The sequence below is a fragment of the Takifugu rubripes genome, chromosome 19, assembly GCF_901000725.2.
Source record: "Takifugu rubripes chromosome 19, fTakRub1.2, whole genome shotgun sequence".
NCBI classification, from domain to species: Eukaryota; Metazoa; Chordata; class Actinopteri; order Tetraodontiformes; family Tetraodontidae; genus Takifugu; species Takifugu rubripes.
Genome location: NC_042303.1, coordinates 3275817 through 3291270, shown reverse-complemented (window position 1 = coordinate 3291270; position 15454 = coordinate 3275817). Strand labels below are relative to the sequence as shown.

At 41.5% G+C, this 15454-nt stretch overlaps 2 protein-coding genes and 3 long non-coding RNA genes across 6 annotated transcripts; 3 read left to right on the top strand and 2 right to left on the bottom strand.

Moving 5' to 3' along the window:
* The first annotated feature begins 718 nt into the window (after positions 1–718).
* On the top strand, positions 719–2295 carry LOC115247028 (uncharacterized). Its single transcript, XR_003886122.1, has 2 exons — positions 719–1157; positions 1265–2295. It is a non-coding gene; the product is annotated as an uncharacterized lncRNA (long non-coding RNA).
* Positions 2296–6339: 4044 nt separating this feature from the next.
* Positions 6340–7636, top strand: LOC115246870 (uncharacterized). Its single transcript, XR_003885962.1, has 2 exons — positions 6340–6488; positions 6596–7636. It is a non-coding gene; the product is annotated as an uncharacterized lncRNA (long non-coding RNA).
* An 829-nt stretch (positions 7637–8465) lies between these two features.
* LOC115247013 (uncharacterized) lies at positions 8466–9387 on the bottom strand. Of its 2 annotated transcripts, none has more exons than XR_003886102.1 (3): positions 9315–9387; positions 9151–9212; positions 8466–8809 (listed from the first exon to the last, which is right to left on the bottom strand). It is a non-coding gene; the product is annotated as an uncharacterized lncRNA (long non-coding RNA). The 2 variants fall into 2 exon arrangements; XR_003886103.1 differs by having other exon boundaries at positions 9297–9352.
* A 1636-nt stretch (positions 9388–11023) lies between these two features.
* On the bottom strand, positions 11024–12096 carry LOC101067184 (transcription factor HES-5-like). The gene is made up of 2 exons (XM_003973039.3): positions 11944–12096; positions 11024–11848 (listed from the first exon to the last, which is right to left on the bottom strand). Exons 1-2 carry the CDS (start codon positions 12049–12051, stop codon positions 11432–11434), a joined length of 525 nt encoding a protein of 174 aa, XP_003973088.2. The 5' UTR covers positions 12052–12096; the 3' UTR covers positions 11024–11431.
* Positions 12097–14320: 2224 nt separating this feature from the next.
* Positions 14321–15326, top strand: LOC101069393 (transcription factor HES-5-like). Its single transcript, XM_003973047.2, has 2 exons — positions 14321–14396; positions 14504–15326. Exons 1-2 carry the CDS (start codon positions 14340–14342, stop codon positions 14894–14896), a joined length of 450 nt encoding a protein of 149 aa, XP_003973096.2. The 5' UTR covers positions 14321–14339; the 3' UTR covers positions 14897–15326.
* Positions 15327–15454: the final 128 nt, after the last annotated feature.

Below are 15454 nucleotides of genomic sequence, written 5' to 3'. Positions count from 1 at the left end.
AAAGGGGCTTTGATCAAAAAGCAAGCTATGTTCTATGTTCAAGCTATGTTTAACTGTAGATAACTACTGTAGTATACCATGGGTTTAAGCCACAATATGTTGGGAAATTACCTGCTTGGTGGAGGTCTCCACTCTCCAACTCGGTTTTCATAGTTAAAAATAAAATAATTTTGCTCTTATCATATCTATATATATATATTTGTATCATTTCTGTTTTCTCTAAGACTTTTTTCCTTTTGCTTTTGACCACCATGATCATCATTGTATTACAATAGGTGCATATTTGTTAATGGGCAAAGTGTGGGAAAGCTCTGGAGGGCAGACTTCAGGGTCAAAGACTTGCCTCCCACCAACATCAAGCAATTCCCAAAAGGGATTTGGCACACTTTAGGAGACAGCCACCCCTCAGAATGACCCCCACCCTAGTGTGAATGGCTAAAATAGTGCTCCTAGTTGTGGTTAATGAAAATGTATGTACCACAGTGATGAGAATGTCACAATCCAAAATTCTAAAATATGCTTTATAAATAAATTTCTTTCAACCGTACTCCTTTCCCCTTACACAGCTGGTGATGTCAGACTTTGTGGATAACACCTGCCAGCATTTTTCACTTCACTTCCTGTGTGCTTCATGACGTCAATGATTGTGGGGGAAGAACTCTCCTGTTCCCTCATTCTCACTGCAGGACACACGGAAATTGCCTCTACTCTTGTGCAACATCTCTTAGATGTCGCTCATATACATTTATTTTATGGTGTAGAAAGTTCTTCTAATTCTTATTTTAAAAACTACACTGATATCTACAAACATCTGTTTGTCTTCACAGGGTCACCACTCTCCCAGACTTTCAGAGAGCCCTGTGAGTCTCCCTGCCTCGAGCCCAGTCGTCCACCTGTTCCCCTGAGATCCAACCATTGTCCATCAGGCAATAACAGCAGTCAGCTTGTGCCTCCCTTTATCTTTCCACTAACCTCTGTGACTGGCTGAGGGTGTGGGAAACTCCATTCAGACACAGACCCACATATTCATATGGAGATGTGGGACTATAAATAGGAGGAACGTCCCCAACAGAAATCAGACTCTACAGAGACCACTGCAGCACAGAGACCAACAATGGCACCTAAAGTCACTGCATCACAGGAGCTTGAACCACAAGGTAAACTCAAGTTTAAACGGAAAAAGAAATAAGAATAACGAGAGGCTGTTTTTCTTTGTGCTCACTCTAGAATCCTTTTATTTATTATATTCTTTTTCCTCCTGCAGCTCAGAAAGTCTCTGCTGTACAAACTGAGCAGAAATCCAATCAACAGCACCATGAAGTAGATTGAGTCTCTCCTGGGTCCAGAGTTCTTCAACCAGCAACCGGACAGTAAGATGGATAAAGCTGATAATCTTGGAGACCAGTTGTGCTGTGAGATGACTGCAGCAGCACGAAGGTGGATGAATAACAAGAGTGAGAAGCCACCTTCTGGTGACAAGGATGGACATTTGATGTTTGAGCACCACGTTCCTGACCAACAGCAGCAAAGCAAAGAGCCAAGTCAGCAGCGCTCCGTGGAGGCCCCCTTGGGGAACCCCAACAAACTGCTACTCCTAAAATTGTCAATCTCAGCTGACCACATTGGTCAGATATGACCGGCCAGAAGTTTTGGATAGAAATGGATGGACTTGTTCTTCTGTTCATACAGAAGTATATATCTGATATGAGGTTCTCTTTTATAGGAGGTGGCGTTTCCTGATGTGATAACATCAGCAACATCTTGATTTTTACAAAGTGAACATTGTGTCATGCATGTTGCATGAAGTAAATCTGATTGCACTGGCAATAATTATTTCAGCTCAGTGAGCTTCATCAATGTTATTATATGATAACTTTGGATTTCTGCTGGGTTTTGGCTTCCTATTTTTCAGATTGTATCAATTCAGAGACATTATATTAATGTTGATCCTTTGTCATATTTGTCCCAAAATGATCTGTTAACAGATTTACTTGTTTATTCCTTCTCTTCTCTGAAAAAGGATGACTGATGTCACGATTTTCTGTGACAATGACATATTTCTTAAAGAAATGTATTTGTTTTTAAGGATAATGTGATCTTAAATGACAGCAGTTTTACTAATTTTCCTTGTACCCATTGTTAATGTACTTTTATAAAGATCTTTTAGCATCTTTGAGTACGTGATGTACTGTAGAAATCTTCAAGTTTTTATTGTTGTGATGCATCATCACCTGTACTTGGACGTTTCTCAACTTGTGTGGGTCATTGTGTTTAAATTAAACGCCATAAGATAAACCTGTCTCTTTAGATATGATTTACTGTTTTTGCAACCTTATTGTGATGAGCCAGATTAGCATCTGTATTAGTTAAACCTGCATGTTTGCAGATGAACTTTGATCAAACGCAGGAAGATATAAAGCTCGACTCTAAGTAGAGAGCCCGGGAAACCAGGCAAAGGTCATTTTCAGAGAGGTGAGGGATGCTAAATTCACACCTCCTTCAACACACAGATGTGTTAAAGGAGACATTTAAACCCAAACCTTTCCAATGAGGTTCTCTTCCTATATAACTATTACACTCAGGTTATTGTGGCCTGTGTGTTTGTGCTCTCTGTTTGTATTTGTGGTGGCTTCACTTTTGTGCTGAGTTTGCTGGTTACTCTTAGGGCTGCAGCTGGTTACAAATTAACAGTCTTCATAAGCTGCTGCCTTCAGTTCACCAGAGTCCGTTTCCTCTGCTTCGTGGTAAACATGGCTTATTAGCGTCTTCTCATGACTTGAACCTTCTAGTAACTTTCTCCGGTCACTCACTTCCCTTCCAAGGTCACCACGTGCCCCTCATTCGGAGAAACAACCTGCACTTCATGCACCTCACTTTTTCACCACGCAGTACACTATTAGCTTTCTTTATTGAATTTAAGTCTTGTTTAAACTCTGTCACCTGTTGTTTGTCTGCTTTCTGGTCCGGTCTGAAGTAGGTGCGTAACATTACAATCAGACAATTATGAATTCGGTGGACAATGACACTGTTCGGCAAGCTTTTGTCTGATAAATGGAGTTCCCTCCAAATTCTTTCCTCTAGAGTCACCAACCTCCTTAGGCAGGAGAGGCCAGCACCTCCTGAGTAGTCTCCTGCTGCTTCAGTGTCATCCAGAGCCTCTGCTCCTGAACTCGGCACCACGCGAGCCACAGGTTCCCATTTCTGAGCGTTACTCAGGTGAAGTGGGCAGGTGTATTAGTTTTTTGCTGCAATGCTCTCTGGTGTTTGATTTACAGACATTAAATTGCACTACTGACAGGGCTAAGATAGCCTTTTTTTGGTAATTTCTCATCAGGGAGGGCTGCTCAGTGGGCCACCGCCATAACTGAGAATCAGACACCCACTTCTGCGCGTTTTCACTACTGAATAACCCAGTCCAGGCTGGAGAGGTAGTTGCAGAGCTTCTCTCCTTAAGAAGCGGGTCTACATCGGTAGTGGATTATTCCATCCAGTTCCACATTCTGGCCGCAGACAGTGGCTGGAATAATGCTCCACTCCGTGGAGTCTACATTAAGGTACTGGGGAAGGAGCTGAAGGACAATACAGAAGTTCATACAGAAGTGTACATTTGCTATGGGGTTCTCTTTTATAGGAGGTGATATTTCCTGATGTGATAACATTAGTAACATCTTGATATTTACAAAGTGAACATTGTGTCATACACGTTGCATCATGTAAATCTGATTGCACTGGCAATAATTATTTCAGCTCAGTGAGCTTCATCGATGTTATTATATGATAACTTTGGATTTCTGCTGGGTTTTGGACAGGACCTCTCTCCAGCGTGAGTCTTGCTTCCCACACATGGTGGTGTCGAACTGCTGGTGCACAAGCTCTCTGCACTTTCAATAATAACAATATTCATCCCCTAAAGTCCAGGAACGGAGGCAGTGTGTGCAGACTTTTGGACCATTAAAAACCCTCGCTCTGGGATAGTGAGGCCCATCTCCTCAACGTCTTGTTCTACATAACCCATATGGGGTACTTCTAATCCATTGGCTGCAGTGAACTTTAACCACTAAAATGCCAGATGGAGGTCCTCCCCCTGTTTAGCCAAATGTTCTTTGAAAAATTTCTCGGATATTCCGATAATCTGGATACCAGTGTCAAGAAGGCATGGCACCTTAATGCCCCTGAGTTTGACCTCTACTGTTTTACATTCCCCTACCGCCCGCTCCAAAATTTTACTTCTGCCCAACGCATCAAATGAGCCAGAAGCATCACCTCAAGTTGTTTAGCTCAAGACAAAGGTGGGTTCAAGTTTTCCTGTTCTACAACAGGGCCAGACGATTGAGAACTTGGATTTACTCGGGCTTGTAGACACCCTCTTGCAATGTTTCTCATACCACAACACTTAAAACACATTAGTTGCCCATCTGGTGTAAACTCTGGCTACGGCCTGAGTCTTGACTTTGTATACTTTGTCCATAAATTATGCTTCGTCAGCCCACCCACAGCATGGGTAAGCTCAGCTAGTGCGTTTGTTAGCTCAGGTAACTGTTTTTCTGCTGAACTACTGCCCTCTGCACACTGTCCAGTACTGTTGATTCGTCGTCATCAATTGAACCAGTGGAACACTTCATAACTGAAACCATAGATGTAACATGGCTACTCTTTACCACTCTGGAGCGAGGTGAACATCCTCCATTTCCCACAAGAGGGCTTCATTTCTCACTGCTACAAGGCTGGAATCAGGCAGTTCAATATTGAATTTCCAGACCTCACTGAAACCTGGTGTTCTTTTGGAACATATATGTAGGCACATGTGGGAGCAAACTGAAGCCTTGCTTCATTGCTCAACTGTGCAAACTCATCATTTACCCTGGCAAGTTCCTGCGTCTGAGCCTGCATTTCTGCATTTCTCTTAAGTTTCTGTTACCACCAGTTGCTCCGCTCGTGCATGGATCCGTTCGAGCATTAACAGTACTTGATTTACCCTCATCCCCTAAATCACTGGACATCCTGAAAATCAACAACAGTCCAAATGTGAATGAACAATTGTTCAACGGTTAATCACGGTAATCATGCAGAGAGTCATCCAAGTAAGATCTCTGTGGCGCGGTGATCTTACTTGGATAACTATGACCAGAATGTCGTCCAAAACCACGACACGCTTAAAAACACACACTTGTCCATGTTTTAAACCCAAACATCACAAAAAACTATTTGACCTATGATTGGTTTTACCATCCAGTTTTGTTGATAATGTGCCAACAAAACGCTGATTGAATTTTGGTGATGCTCCTGATTCTGGAAGGACTTTGACCTTCGGTCTTCCATAGACCAAAGCAAAGGGGCTTTGATCAAAAAGCAAGCTATGTTCTATGTTCAAGCTATGTTTAACTGTAGATAACTACTGTAGTATACCATGGGTTTAAGCCACAATATGTTGGGAAATTACCTGCTTGGTGGAGGTCTCCACTCTCCAACTCGGTTTTCATAGTTAAAAATAAAATAATTTTGCTCTTATCATATCTATATATATATATTTGTATCATTTCTGTTTTCTCTAAGACTTTTTTCCTTTTGCTTTTGACCACCATGATCATCATTGTATTATAATAGGTGCATATTTGTTAATAGACAAAGTGTGGGAAAGCTCTGGAGGGCAGACTTCAGGGTCAAAGACTTGCCTCCCACCAACATCAAGCAATTCCCAAAAGGGATTTGGCACACTTTAGGAGACAGCCACCCCTCAGAATGACCCCCACCCTAGTGTGAATGGCTAAAATAGTGCTCCTAGTTGTGGTTAATGAAAATGTATGTACCACAGTGATGAGAACATCACAATCCAAAATTCTAAAATATGCTGTATAAATAAATTTCTTTCAACCACCGGACTCCTTTCCCCTTACACAGCTGTTGATGTCTCTGTGGATAACACCTGCCAGCATTTTTCACTTCACTTCGTGTGTGCTTCATGACGTCAATGATTGTGGGGGAAGAACTCTCCTGTTCCCTCACTCTCACTGCAGGACACACAGAAATTGCTTCTACTCCTGTACAACATCTCTTAAATGTTGCTCATATACATTCAATATTTTATGGTGTAGAAAGTTCTTCTAATTCTTGTTTTTAAAACTCCACTGATATCTACAAACATCTGTTTGTCTCCACAGGGTCACCACTCTCCCAGACTCTCAGAGAGCCCTGTGAGTCTCCCTGCCTCGATCCCAGTCGTCCACCTGTTCCCCTGAGATCCAACCATTGTCCATCAGGCAATAACAGCAGTCAGCTTGTGCCTCCCTTTATCTTTCCACTAACCTCTGTGACTGGCTGAGAGTGTGGGAAACTCCATTCAGACACAGACCCACATATTCATATGGAGATGTGGGACTATAAATAGGAGGAACGTCCCCAACAGAAATCAGACTCTACAGAGACCACTGCAGCACAGAGACCAACAATGGCACCTAAAGTCACTGCATCACAGGAGCTTGAACCACAAGGTAAACTCAAGTTTAAACGGAAAAAGAAATAAGAATAACGAGAGGCTGTTTTTCTTTGTGCTCACTCTAGAATCCTTTTATTTATTATATTCTTTTTCCTCCTGCAGCTCAGAAAGTCTCTGCTGTACAAACTGAGCAGAAATCCAATCAACAGCACCATGAAGTAGATTGAGTCTCTCCTGGGTCCAGAGTTCTTCAACCAGCAACCGGACAGTAAGATGGATAAAGCTGATAATCTTGGAGACCAGTTGTGCTGTGAGATGACTGCAGCAGCACGAAGGTGGATGAATAACAAGAGTGAGAAGCCACCTTCTGGTGACAAGGATGGACATTTGATGTTTGAGCACCACGTTCCTGACCAACAGCAGCAAAGCAAAGAGCCAAGTCAGCAGCGCTCCGTGGAGGCCCCCTTGGGGAACCCCAACAAACTGCTACTCCTAAAATTGTCAATCTCAGCTGACCACATTGGTCAGATATGACCGGCCAGAAGTTTTGGATAGAAATGGATGGACTTGTTCTTCTGTTAATACAGAAGTATATATCTGATATGAGGTTCTCTTTTATAGGAGGTGACGTTTCCTGATGTGATAACATCAGCAACATCTTGATTTTTACAAAGTGAACATTTTGTCATGCATGTTGCATGAAGTAAATCTGATTGCACTGGCAATAATTATTTCAGCTCAGTGAGCTTCATCAATGTTATTATATGATAACTTTGGATTTCTGCTGGGTTTTGGCTTCCTATTTTTCAGATTGTATCAATTCAGAGACATTATAATAATGTTGATCCTTTGTCACATTTGTCCCAAAATGATCTGTTAACAGATTTACTTGTTTATTCCTTTTCTTCTCTGAAAAAGGATGACTGATGTCACGATTTTCTGTGACAATGACATATTTCTTAAAGAAATGTATTTGTTTTTAAGGATAATGTGATCTTAAATGAGATCAGTTTTACTAATTTTCCTTGTACCCATTGTTAATGTACTTTTATAAAGATCTTTTAGCATCTTTGACTACGTGATGTACTGTAGAAATCTTCAAGTTTTTATTGTTGTGATGCATCATCACCTGTACTTGGACGTTTCTTAACTTTTGTGGGTCATTGTGTTTAAATTAAACGCCATAAGATGCCATAAGATAAACCTGTCTCTTTACATACTCTTGTTGCACCCTTATTGTGATGAGCCACATTAGCATCTGTATTAATTAAACCTCCTGTGGGGATGAAATGCATTCAGGTGCTGCGATTGAAGGACCGTATAACACATTTGAGAGGCTGCCGCTCCCAAATTATGAAGAAGCATATTTCTGGATGTCCAAGTATTCCAGGTTTACAGAACTCAATGACTAACCCTTAAACTTGAAGAGGAAATACTGTATCATGAACATAAACAAACTGGAACCTTTCTATGACAGGGATATGATTTGATCCACTGGCCTTATAATTCCAATGCTATGATCAGCTGTATCAAAAGCAGAATTGATTTCTCGGAGAGCAGGTTATGAGACAATTCCTAATGCTTTAGGAAGAGCATTCATAACTTTAATAAGTACTGGCTTTGTGCTGTGAAGCCCTAAGTCTGAATCCCAAATGAAATATTTCAAATAAATTGTTCCACTGCAATAACAGGACCATCACCTCCTCAAGAATTTTTAAGGGAGGTAAAAAGGGAGGATTCATAGAGGCCCATAATTTGGTAATGAAAAATAATACTTGACTACCACTGGGCACTAACCCTAATTGGTACCAGTGTCAGACGCTGTGGAAATGCTCCATTTGATGGAGAGACAGAGACAGCGGTCCCAACAGCACACCTAGAACTCGTGCCAAGCAGCTCAGATGATCTACGGAACGATAAACTTGTTGTTTAAAACTCTCGCAGAAAGTCTTTTGAAAATCGTAAAATACCCGAAGTTTTTTGATACAAATACCCAGGTAATTTCATCACTGCCATAAAATACAAATTACAAAAGTTTAGCATTTATTCAGTAGTTTGTTTGCAATTTTGCTCATTTCAGGTCTGCATCCCTTCCATTTGCCCGTGACGCTGTTTTCTGTCTTTGTTTAAAGGGGTCCCATTGACCCCAGTTACCCCCCCCCCATGGCCTCCATGCACAAGCTTGAATGTACCCCAATCGTTCGTCCTCCTCGCCACCTCCAGAGCTGGGAGCCGTGACTACACACGACTTCCCACACTTCTCATGCCCCCCACTCAGCTGAAAACAATAGAAGCGTGTGTGTTTCCACAAGGCCTGGGAACAGTTCCCAGGCTTCAAGCCTCTTCACATACGGGCCATCTGCTCCAGCTGTAAATCTGTTCAAAGACACACAATCAGAAAATGTCTGTCACAACCTCTAGTCAGAACGGGATTTAGTTAGTTTGTGTTGGACACACACACACAAACACACACACACACACACACACACACACACACACACACAAAGCGAGTGTTCATTTTAAAGTGCTGTGCTGAAGAGCTCTACAGACAGTGCTTGTGTTTATGGTTATTATTGTAATAGTAGTAGATTGTAATAGTAGTAGCAGTCATGGAGAATTATCATTGGCTTCAGGCCATTAGGGCAGAATCCACCTCGGGAAGAACATTTTCCCCACGACCTTACTGATCTTAAGCAGATGCAGATGTAGCATCCCACCTGTTTCCTGTGACAGGCACCAAAGAGCCCCTTTGTCCAGAGCTCCGAGCGTCCTGATTGGCCTGTGGATGGAGAGAACTCAGAGTGAGCTGCATAAATACAGACCCGTGAAAGAGAAGACAACAGAGATGTCCTCAAAGTCTCACAGCGCCGAAGACACTGACTTCTGAATCACACGAAGCAAACTTTAAATGGCTCTCTACACAAATCTTGATCTTCAAGGCAGCGTGAAGGAGCAGCTCTTCAGGTAGCAATTTAGTGATTTTGTTTAATTTGATTTGATTTTATAAATAAAAATTGGAATGATTTTTGTGATGTTTATCAAAGTAACTTCTGAATTTTTATGACACTTTCAAAAAATGTGAATAATGGACCAAGGAACAGATCATTGAAATTGTAGTAATGTTATAGATTCTGGAGGGACTTTGATCATCCAAAGATCAAAGCCAAGGGGTTTTGATCATAAATCAAACCATTTTTATGTGTCCTTGCATTACTGAGGTCAATATACAATAAACTACTGTACTACTGCTATGCTATGAGATTAGGTCACATGTGGGGAAATAAACTGTTTGGCTTAAGCTTTTTTCTAGTTTAACCTTTGCATTTCCATGTAGGTTTAAGCTGTACGTGCTGGAGAAGAAATGCTTCACTGGAATGGAGAAACTGAAGGTTCGATTTGGAGATTACCTACAGGATGGGATCCCCATTTCACATATCCGTGACAAAACCAAGTCTATCCTCACCCTTAGAAAACCACTGCTGATGAACAACGGTTATTCCAAATGCTCAAGATACATTTTATGCTTGTTTACTGACACTGAGGAAGATTTGGCTCCGCTGTGCAGCACTAAGAGAAAAGTCTTGTGAGAACTTTAAAAAGCCTCGTTGCATGTTGATGTCAGTTACATCTGGGCTGTAAAGACATAGCTCCAGCTCGCTAAAATGACATGGTCTCCTCAGCAAGATAGGGCGCTTCCTGACAGAAGAAAAGGAGTCTCTGTTTTTTTGGTTTTTTTAAAAAAAAAGCATGATGTGCTGCTATCATGATCCTGCCAATCATCACCTCAGGACACAGAAGATAAAATAACCAAGTGCTGACATTTGGATACTATTCAAATCGAATCATGCGATGACGTTTACAGTTTAAAAAGTCTTATACGGCCTTGTTTTAAGGTAAAATGTATTTTGTTCTTAAACACTTACCTTTCTTCTGAAAGGGACTTGATGCCACGTATGCATATTTACATTTGCTTATGCGCTCGTGTTTTTAATAATCCAAAATGGATTGGACATTTATTGACTACTCTGTTTTTGAGGAAATCTACAGAAACAAATAAACTGAATCTTTCCAGCATGTACTGGTGTCAATTTATTTTACATTAGTGAGTGTGTGGGCCATTGCTAAGTATATCGTTATTTTAATCCCAAACGCATTGGTACCTTTGAAACTGATACATATTAATAATACATCGATCATATCATCAATATCAATCAGGACCCGTAAGTGATCTTTGATTGGGTCTCTTGTCTTCAGCATTTTGATTTGATTCTGTGTTCAATTCAAATGGACCTTTACACACATTTACTCTTATTTGACCTTTTTCAGGTTAACAGGTAAGATCTTATACAATATTGTCTTATTTGAAGAAATTAGAGAAACCTTGAAGTGCACAGTTTGATATTAGAATGACGCTCTCTTCTAATTTTTCTATTTTTACTTTTTTACTTTTATAAAAGATTAGCCAAGGCCTGCACCTTAAGCAACATGAATGGCTTGGTTACTGTAAGAAAAAAAGAACCATTAACCACTTCCACCGTTTCAGACCTACTGGAAAATTGAGAGAAAAATCTGATTAAAACAGGACGAGTGTTTTTTTTCCTGATTGTTTTAATGCACAATACCTGGCTCGAACAGATACAATCATAATCAGCTATTTTCCCTTCGTGGAAGGATTGGGTGCTGTCACTCACAGAGTTAGAAATCCACAAATGCATCTCCATACATTTTCCATACACCAAAATAATCTGTTGATAACAGACCAATGAGACACGGAAACACAAGCAGAAACTGTGAACGTCACATGTGAATCCAAAACACATTCAATGTGAATTAGGTTTTCTCGCTGAGAAAATGATTGTACACAGGCTGGGTACAATAATCTCCATCTGAAGACATTAGAAATTAAAAAAAATAAAAAATATTCAGAATACATAATTTACAATTTTGCAGTCATTTGTACAACTCAGCAAAAGTGGCAGAGACAAATGTGACAGATGTCTACCATGGTCTCCAGTGGCTGCTTTTGACTGGGTTCCTGTCTTTGGTGACACTGGTCTGTGGTGTGCAATGTGCAGGGGAGAAGTCCATCTCTGTCAGGGTCGCATGAGTTGAGCACTGCAGGTTGGTTAGGTGTTCCATCAGTCTTCTCTGAGTCTGCACCTGATCCCTGGACAGGAACTGGCCCACCTCTTTGACACACCTGGAATAACCGTGTTCCCCAGCTGGAGAGTTCCGAGCCTGATTCCGCTGCTGCATTTGCCTGAGGATGCAGACTGTCATTTCCAGGACATCAGCTTTTTCCATCTTGGAGTCTGGCTGCTGTTTGAAGAACTCTGGACCCAGGAGAGACTTGAGCTGCTCAATGCTGCTGTTGATTCTCTCCCTGCGTAACTTTTCCACCAGAGGCTTTCTGAGCTGCAGACATAAGAAGAAATGATGACTGAACTGATTGATGAATCCACAGAAACAAATGCAACCCCTCTCAATGTCTTGCTGAAGCTTCAGTTTACCTTGTGGGTCAGAGTCAGTTGCTCCTGTGATTTGTTCATCGCTGCAGCGCTAGTAGACACCATGGCTGTGCTGCAGAAGTCCCCGCTGTCAGTATCTGATCGCTGCATGTTACATTCCTCCTATTTATACTCCCACATCTCCATATGAATGTGTGGGTTTGGAGCTGAATGGAGTTTCTCACACTCTCAGCCAATCACGAAGCCCGGGAAGACAATAAGAGAGCCTGAAGGACAATAGCGAGGTCTCAGGGGAACAGGTGGAGGAGTGAGTGAGGGGAGAGAGTGACAGAGCTCTGAGTTAATCTGGGAAAGTGGTGACCCTGCAGAAAGAGCAGACGCGGGGGCACGAGGGAGGAAACGCATACTTCAGAACATCACACTCAGTCGATCTTCTTGATTCACCTCATATAAAGTAGTTGACGACACAATTCAGCAGATGCTGGCAGCAAAATCATTCCTGAGCATCAAGCCTGGATGCTGATCAATGTTTCTGCTGACTCCTTCTGACCCAATCCCGCCTTCAAGCTAGTGGCTGTCAACACATACAGCATGATTTGAACGTGAAGGGGCTCCTAAAAGATCATTAATCCTGGACACGCCTGCATTCCTGAAAGACACCTACTAAGCTTGGTGATGAGTCTTGTAGACAGGAATGTCCATTTAGAGGCAATGAGACAAACCCCCCCCAGAATCTGACTCCATAATGAATGTGATACGCCACCAGACACACTTCTTTTGTCCTCCAGAGCAGCAAATGGAGTGTGGGAACGCAGGGAACTCTCACTCACAGAGCCCATGTGGAACAATGAAAGGCAGGCTACCAAAGATGTCTGGGGTGGGGAGGGATGTACAAAGAGATAGATCAGTTATACATTAAAATAACTTTAAAAAAACACACGATCTAATAATAATTTTAAAAAGATACATGTATACTGAATTGTAGGATGTTCTCTCTTTATTACCCCCTCACCATATTTTAGTTGTTTTACCTCCTTAAAATCTCGGTAATGTAAGATTAATATATATTCAGCATTTAAACTCACATTCCATAATCTGCAAATGCACCAACATAAACGTATTCTGTATTACATTTAATAAAACAACAAAGAACAACAACAACAAAGCCAATTTGTCAATAAACATGACTTGATGTGCATGTTCATGTGCTTATTCCAAAATAGAATCTCTGTATTAAATGCTTATATACATTTTTCCCAACATACATGACAATAAACTAACTAAATAAGTCAGCCAGCTCCGTCCACAATGTTTAACTCCCACCCCTCATCTCCTGAGCAGAGTTATTAAAACATTAAACTGCACCCCCCCCCCACCCCCACCCCCCCACCCCCCCTCGGGGCTGCCGCAGGCTGGCTGTGTGGGATGAATTAGCATTTAACAAGGTGCACTGAGCCAGAAACTCCGTGGCCTGAGTGTGGGAACACCATGAGAGGCCAAGTCACAGTTCAGTATGATGAACATCCTGGACCCTCAGTGATTCCCAACCGTCCCCCGGAGGGGTTAGGCACACTTCACATGCAGGAAGGTTTTACCTTTATTTCATCATTTTTACTTCCTTTGACCAAACTCCTTCCTAATCTTTTTAGGGCAGCAAGTCTGTACCTGTATCCAAACTATCAGGCCAACATTATTCTTCCAGGTTTGGGCTCAATGTTCTGACATTCCTACACATTTGCCCAAATTCTCTGGGTGTAAAATAAATAAATAAACCTATAAAAAGGCAATATTCATCTGTATTTATCTTATTTGCTTCTCATCCATAATGAACATAATTTAAGAATGCAGATATTATAACACTAGAAGTGAAAATATTCCTATTTATGTCTGACTTATTATCTGATATTGGAAATCTTAAGTCACTGAGAATCATCATAATAGTACATGACACGAAATGACAACATACATTTTATTTTATTGTCATTTCTTTCAACGGATGAATGTGTAATCAATTTAGCTCCATGAATAACTTTTTCAGCAGTGTTTTTTCTTTTTCCTAAAGCTTTTGTAAAACTGTATCTTAACAAAGCTTGAAGACACGAGGCAGGCTTCCTTAAGAGGATGTGTGAACAGTTAACACTGGGTGTGTGAAGTGCACAGTCAGCAAAAAAACATTATCTAAATGCAGCCATTTGATCCTCCCAGGTTCCCAGATTCCTATGGCCCAGCCCAAAAAGTCCTTTTGTTAGCTATTGTCCAGAAATCTACCCATTGTGTCCCTCATGACATGTGTGGCATCAGTAATTGTGGTCCTTTGCTCTGTGATTGGCTGAGAGTGTGAGAAGCTCCCGTCAGACACAGACCCACACATTCATATGGAGATGTGGGACTATAAATAGGAGGGATGTAGCCAGAAGAGAACAGATCACAGGTCAGCCATGGCACCTACAATAACCACCACTCTGACCAAATCACAGGAGCATCTGACGAACAAGGTAGACTTGACCTTCAAATAAAAATGATGAAATCTTACACAGAGAGTGTCTTTATCTTTCTGTCTCCTGTAACTGTAGAAATCAGGATTGTGTGCCTCTGTCTGCAGCTCAGAAAGCCTCTGGTGGAAAAGTTACGCAGAGAGCGAATCAACAACAGCATCATGCAGCTCAAGTCTCTGTTGGGTCCAGGCCTCAAACAGCAGCCAGACTCCAAGATGGAGAAAGCAGACATCCTAGAGATGACAGTCTGCATCCTGAGACAACTGCAGAAGCAGCGTTGGCCTTTGGACTTTGAGGATCATGGCCACCATATCCAGGAGAGGGAAGGCTTCCGCTCCAAAGAGGACGTACAGGCGCGTACACAGAGAAGACTGACAGGGAAGTCTTCACCTGACAACCACCTCACAGAGAAAGACTTGTCTCCTCTGAGCTCCACAGCCCAGAAAGGCACTATAAAAGACAAGAGGCCATCCAACAGCGCCCTGTGGAGGCCATGGTAGACGCCTTCTCATGGCTGTCAATGATATGTGATGACCGCCTCAGTTAAAAGTGGTCCTCAACACTCATGACTCCAGTCACTGACTACACCTGTGCATGGTGGTTTGTTCTCCGTATTCTAAGAATGCATTGTTATTTTAATGATTGGTCTCACAATATAATCACATTTTTGCTATTTCTAAGGCTATAACTCACATTGGGTCATTCAACATTTTTTGTTAGTAATAATATTCTGGCCTATAACAGAGTTTGTGTACTTTGGTTTGGGTTTACCAAATGATAAAGAATCTTGGTGTTCATTAAGGTATCTTGTACTACAAGTATTTCTTGTGATGTATCATCACCATTTTGACAATGTCACAATGTATTCTTTTTAAAACAATGACAATAAAAAACAGTAACTCTGTGAAGTTGCTCAAATAAATAGATGATTAACTGGGCTCGTGATTTACACCAGATGTCTTCAGCAGCAGATACATAAATGACACAATATTCACTCCTGAATCACCATTTTACATCCCATAATATACGTTGTGTATGTCATCTGTTTGCGCTCTGTG

Coding starts and splice junctions, on each gene's coding strand:
- LOC101067184 (XM_003973039.3), bottom strand. CDS start 12,051: ATGCAGCGATCAGATACTGACAGCGGGGACTTCTGCAGCACAGCCATG. Junction 11,849..11,943: donor AACTGACTCTGACCCACAAG/GTAAACTGAAGC, acceptor TTATGTCTGCAG/CTCAGAAAGCCTCTGGTGGA.
- LOC101069393 (XM_003973047.2), top strand. CDS start 14,340: ATGGCACCTACAATAACCACCACTCTGACCAAATCACAGGAGCATCTG. Junction 14,397..14,503: donor AGGAGCATCTGACGAACAAG/GTAGACTTGACC, acceptor CTCTGTCTGCAG/CTCAGAAAGCCTCTGGTGGA.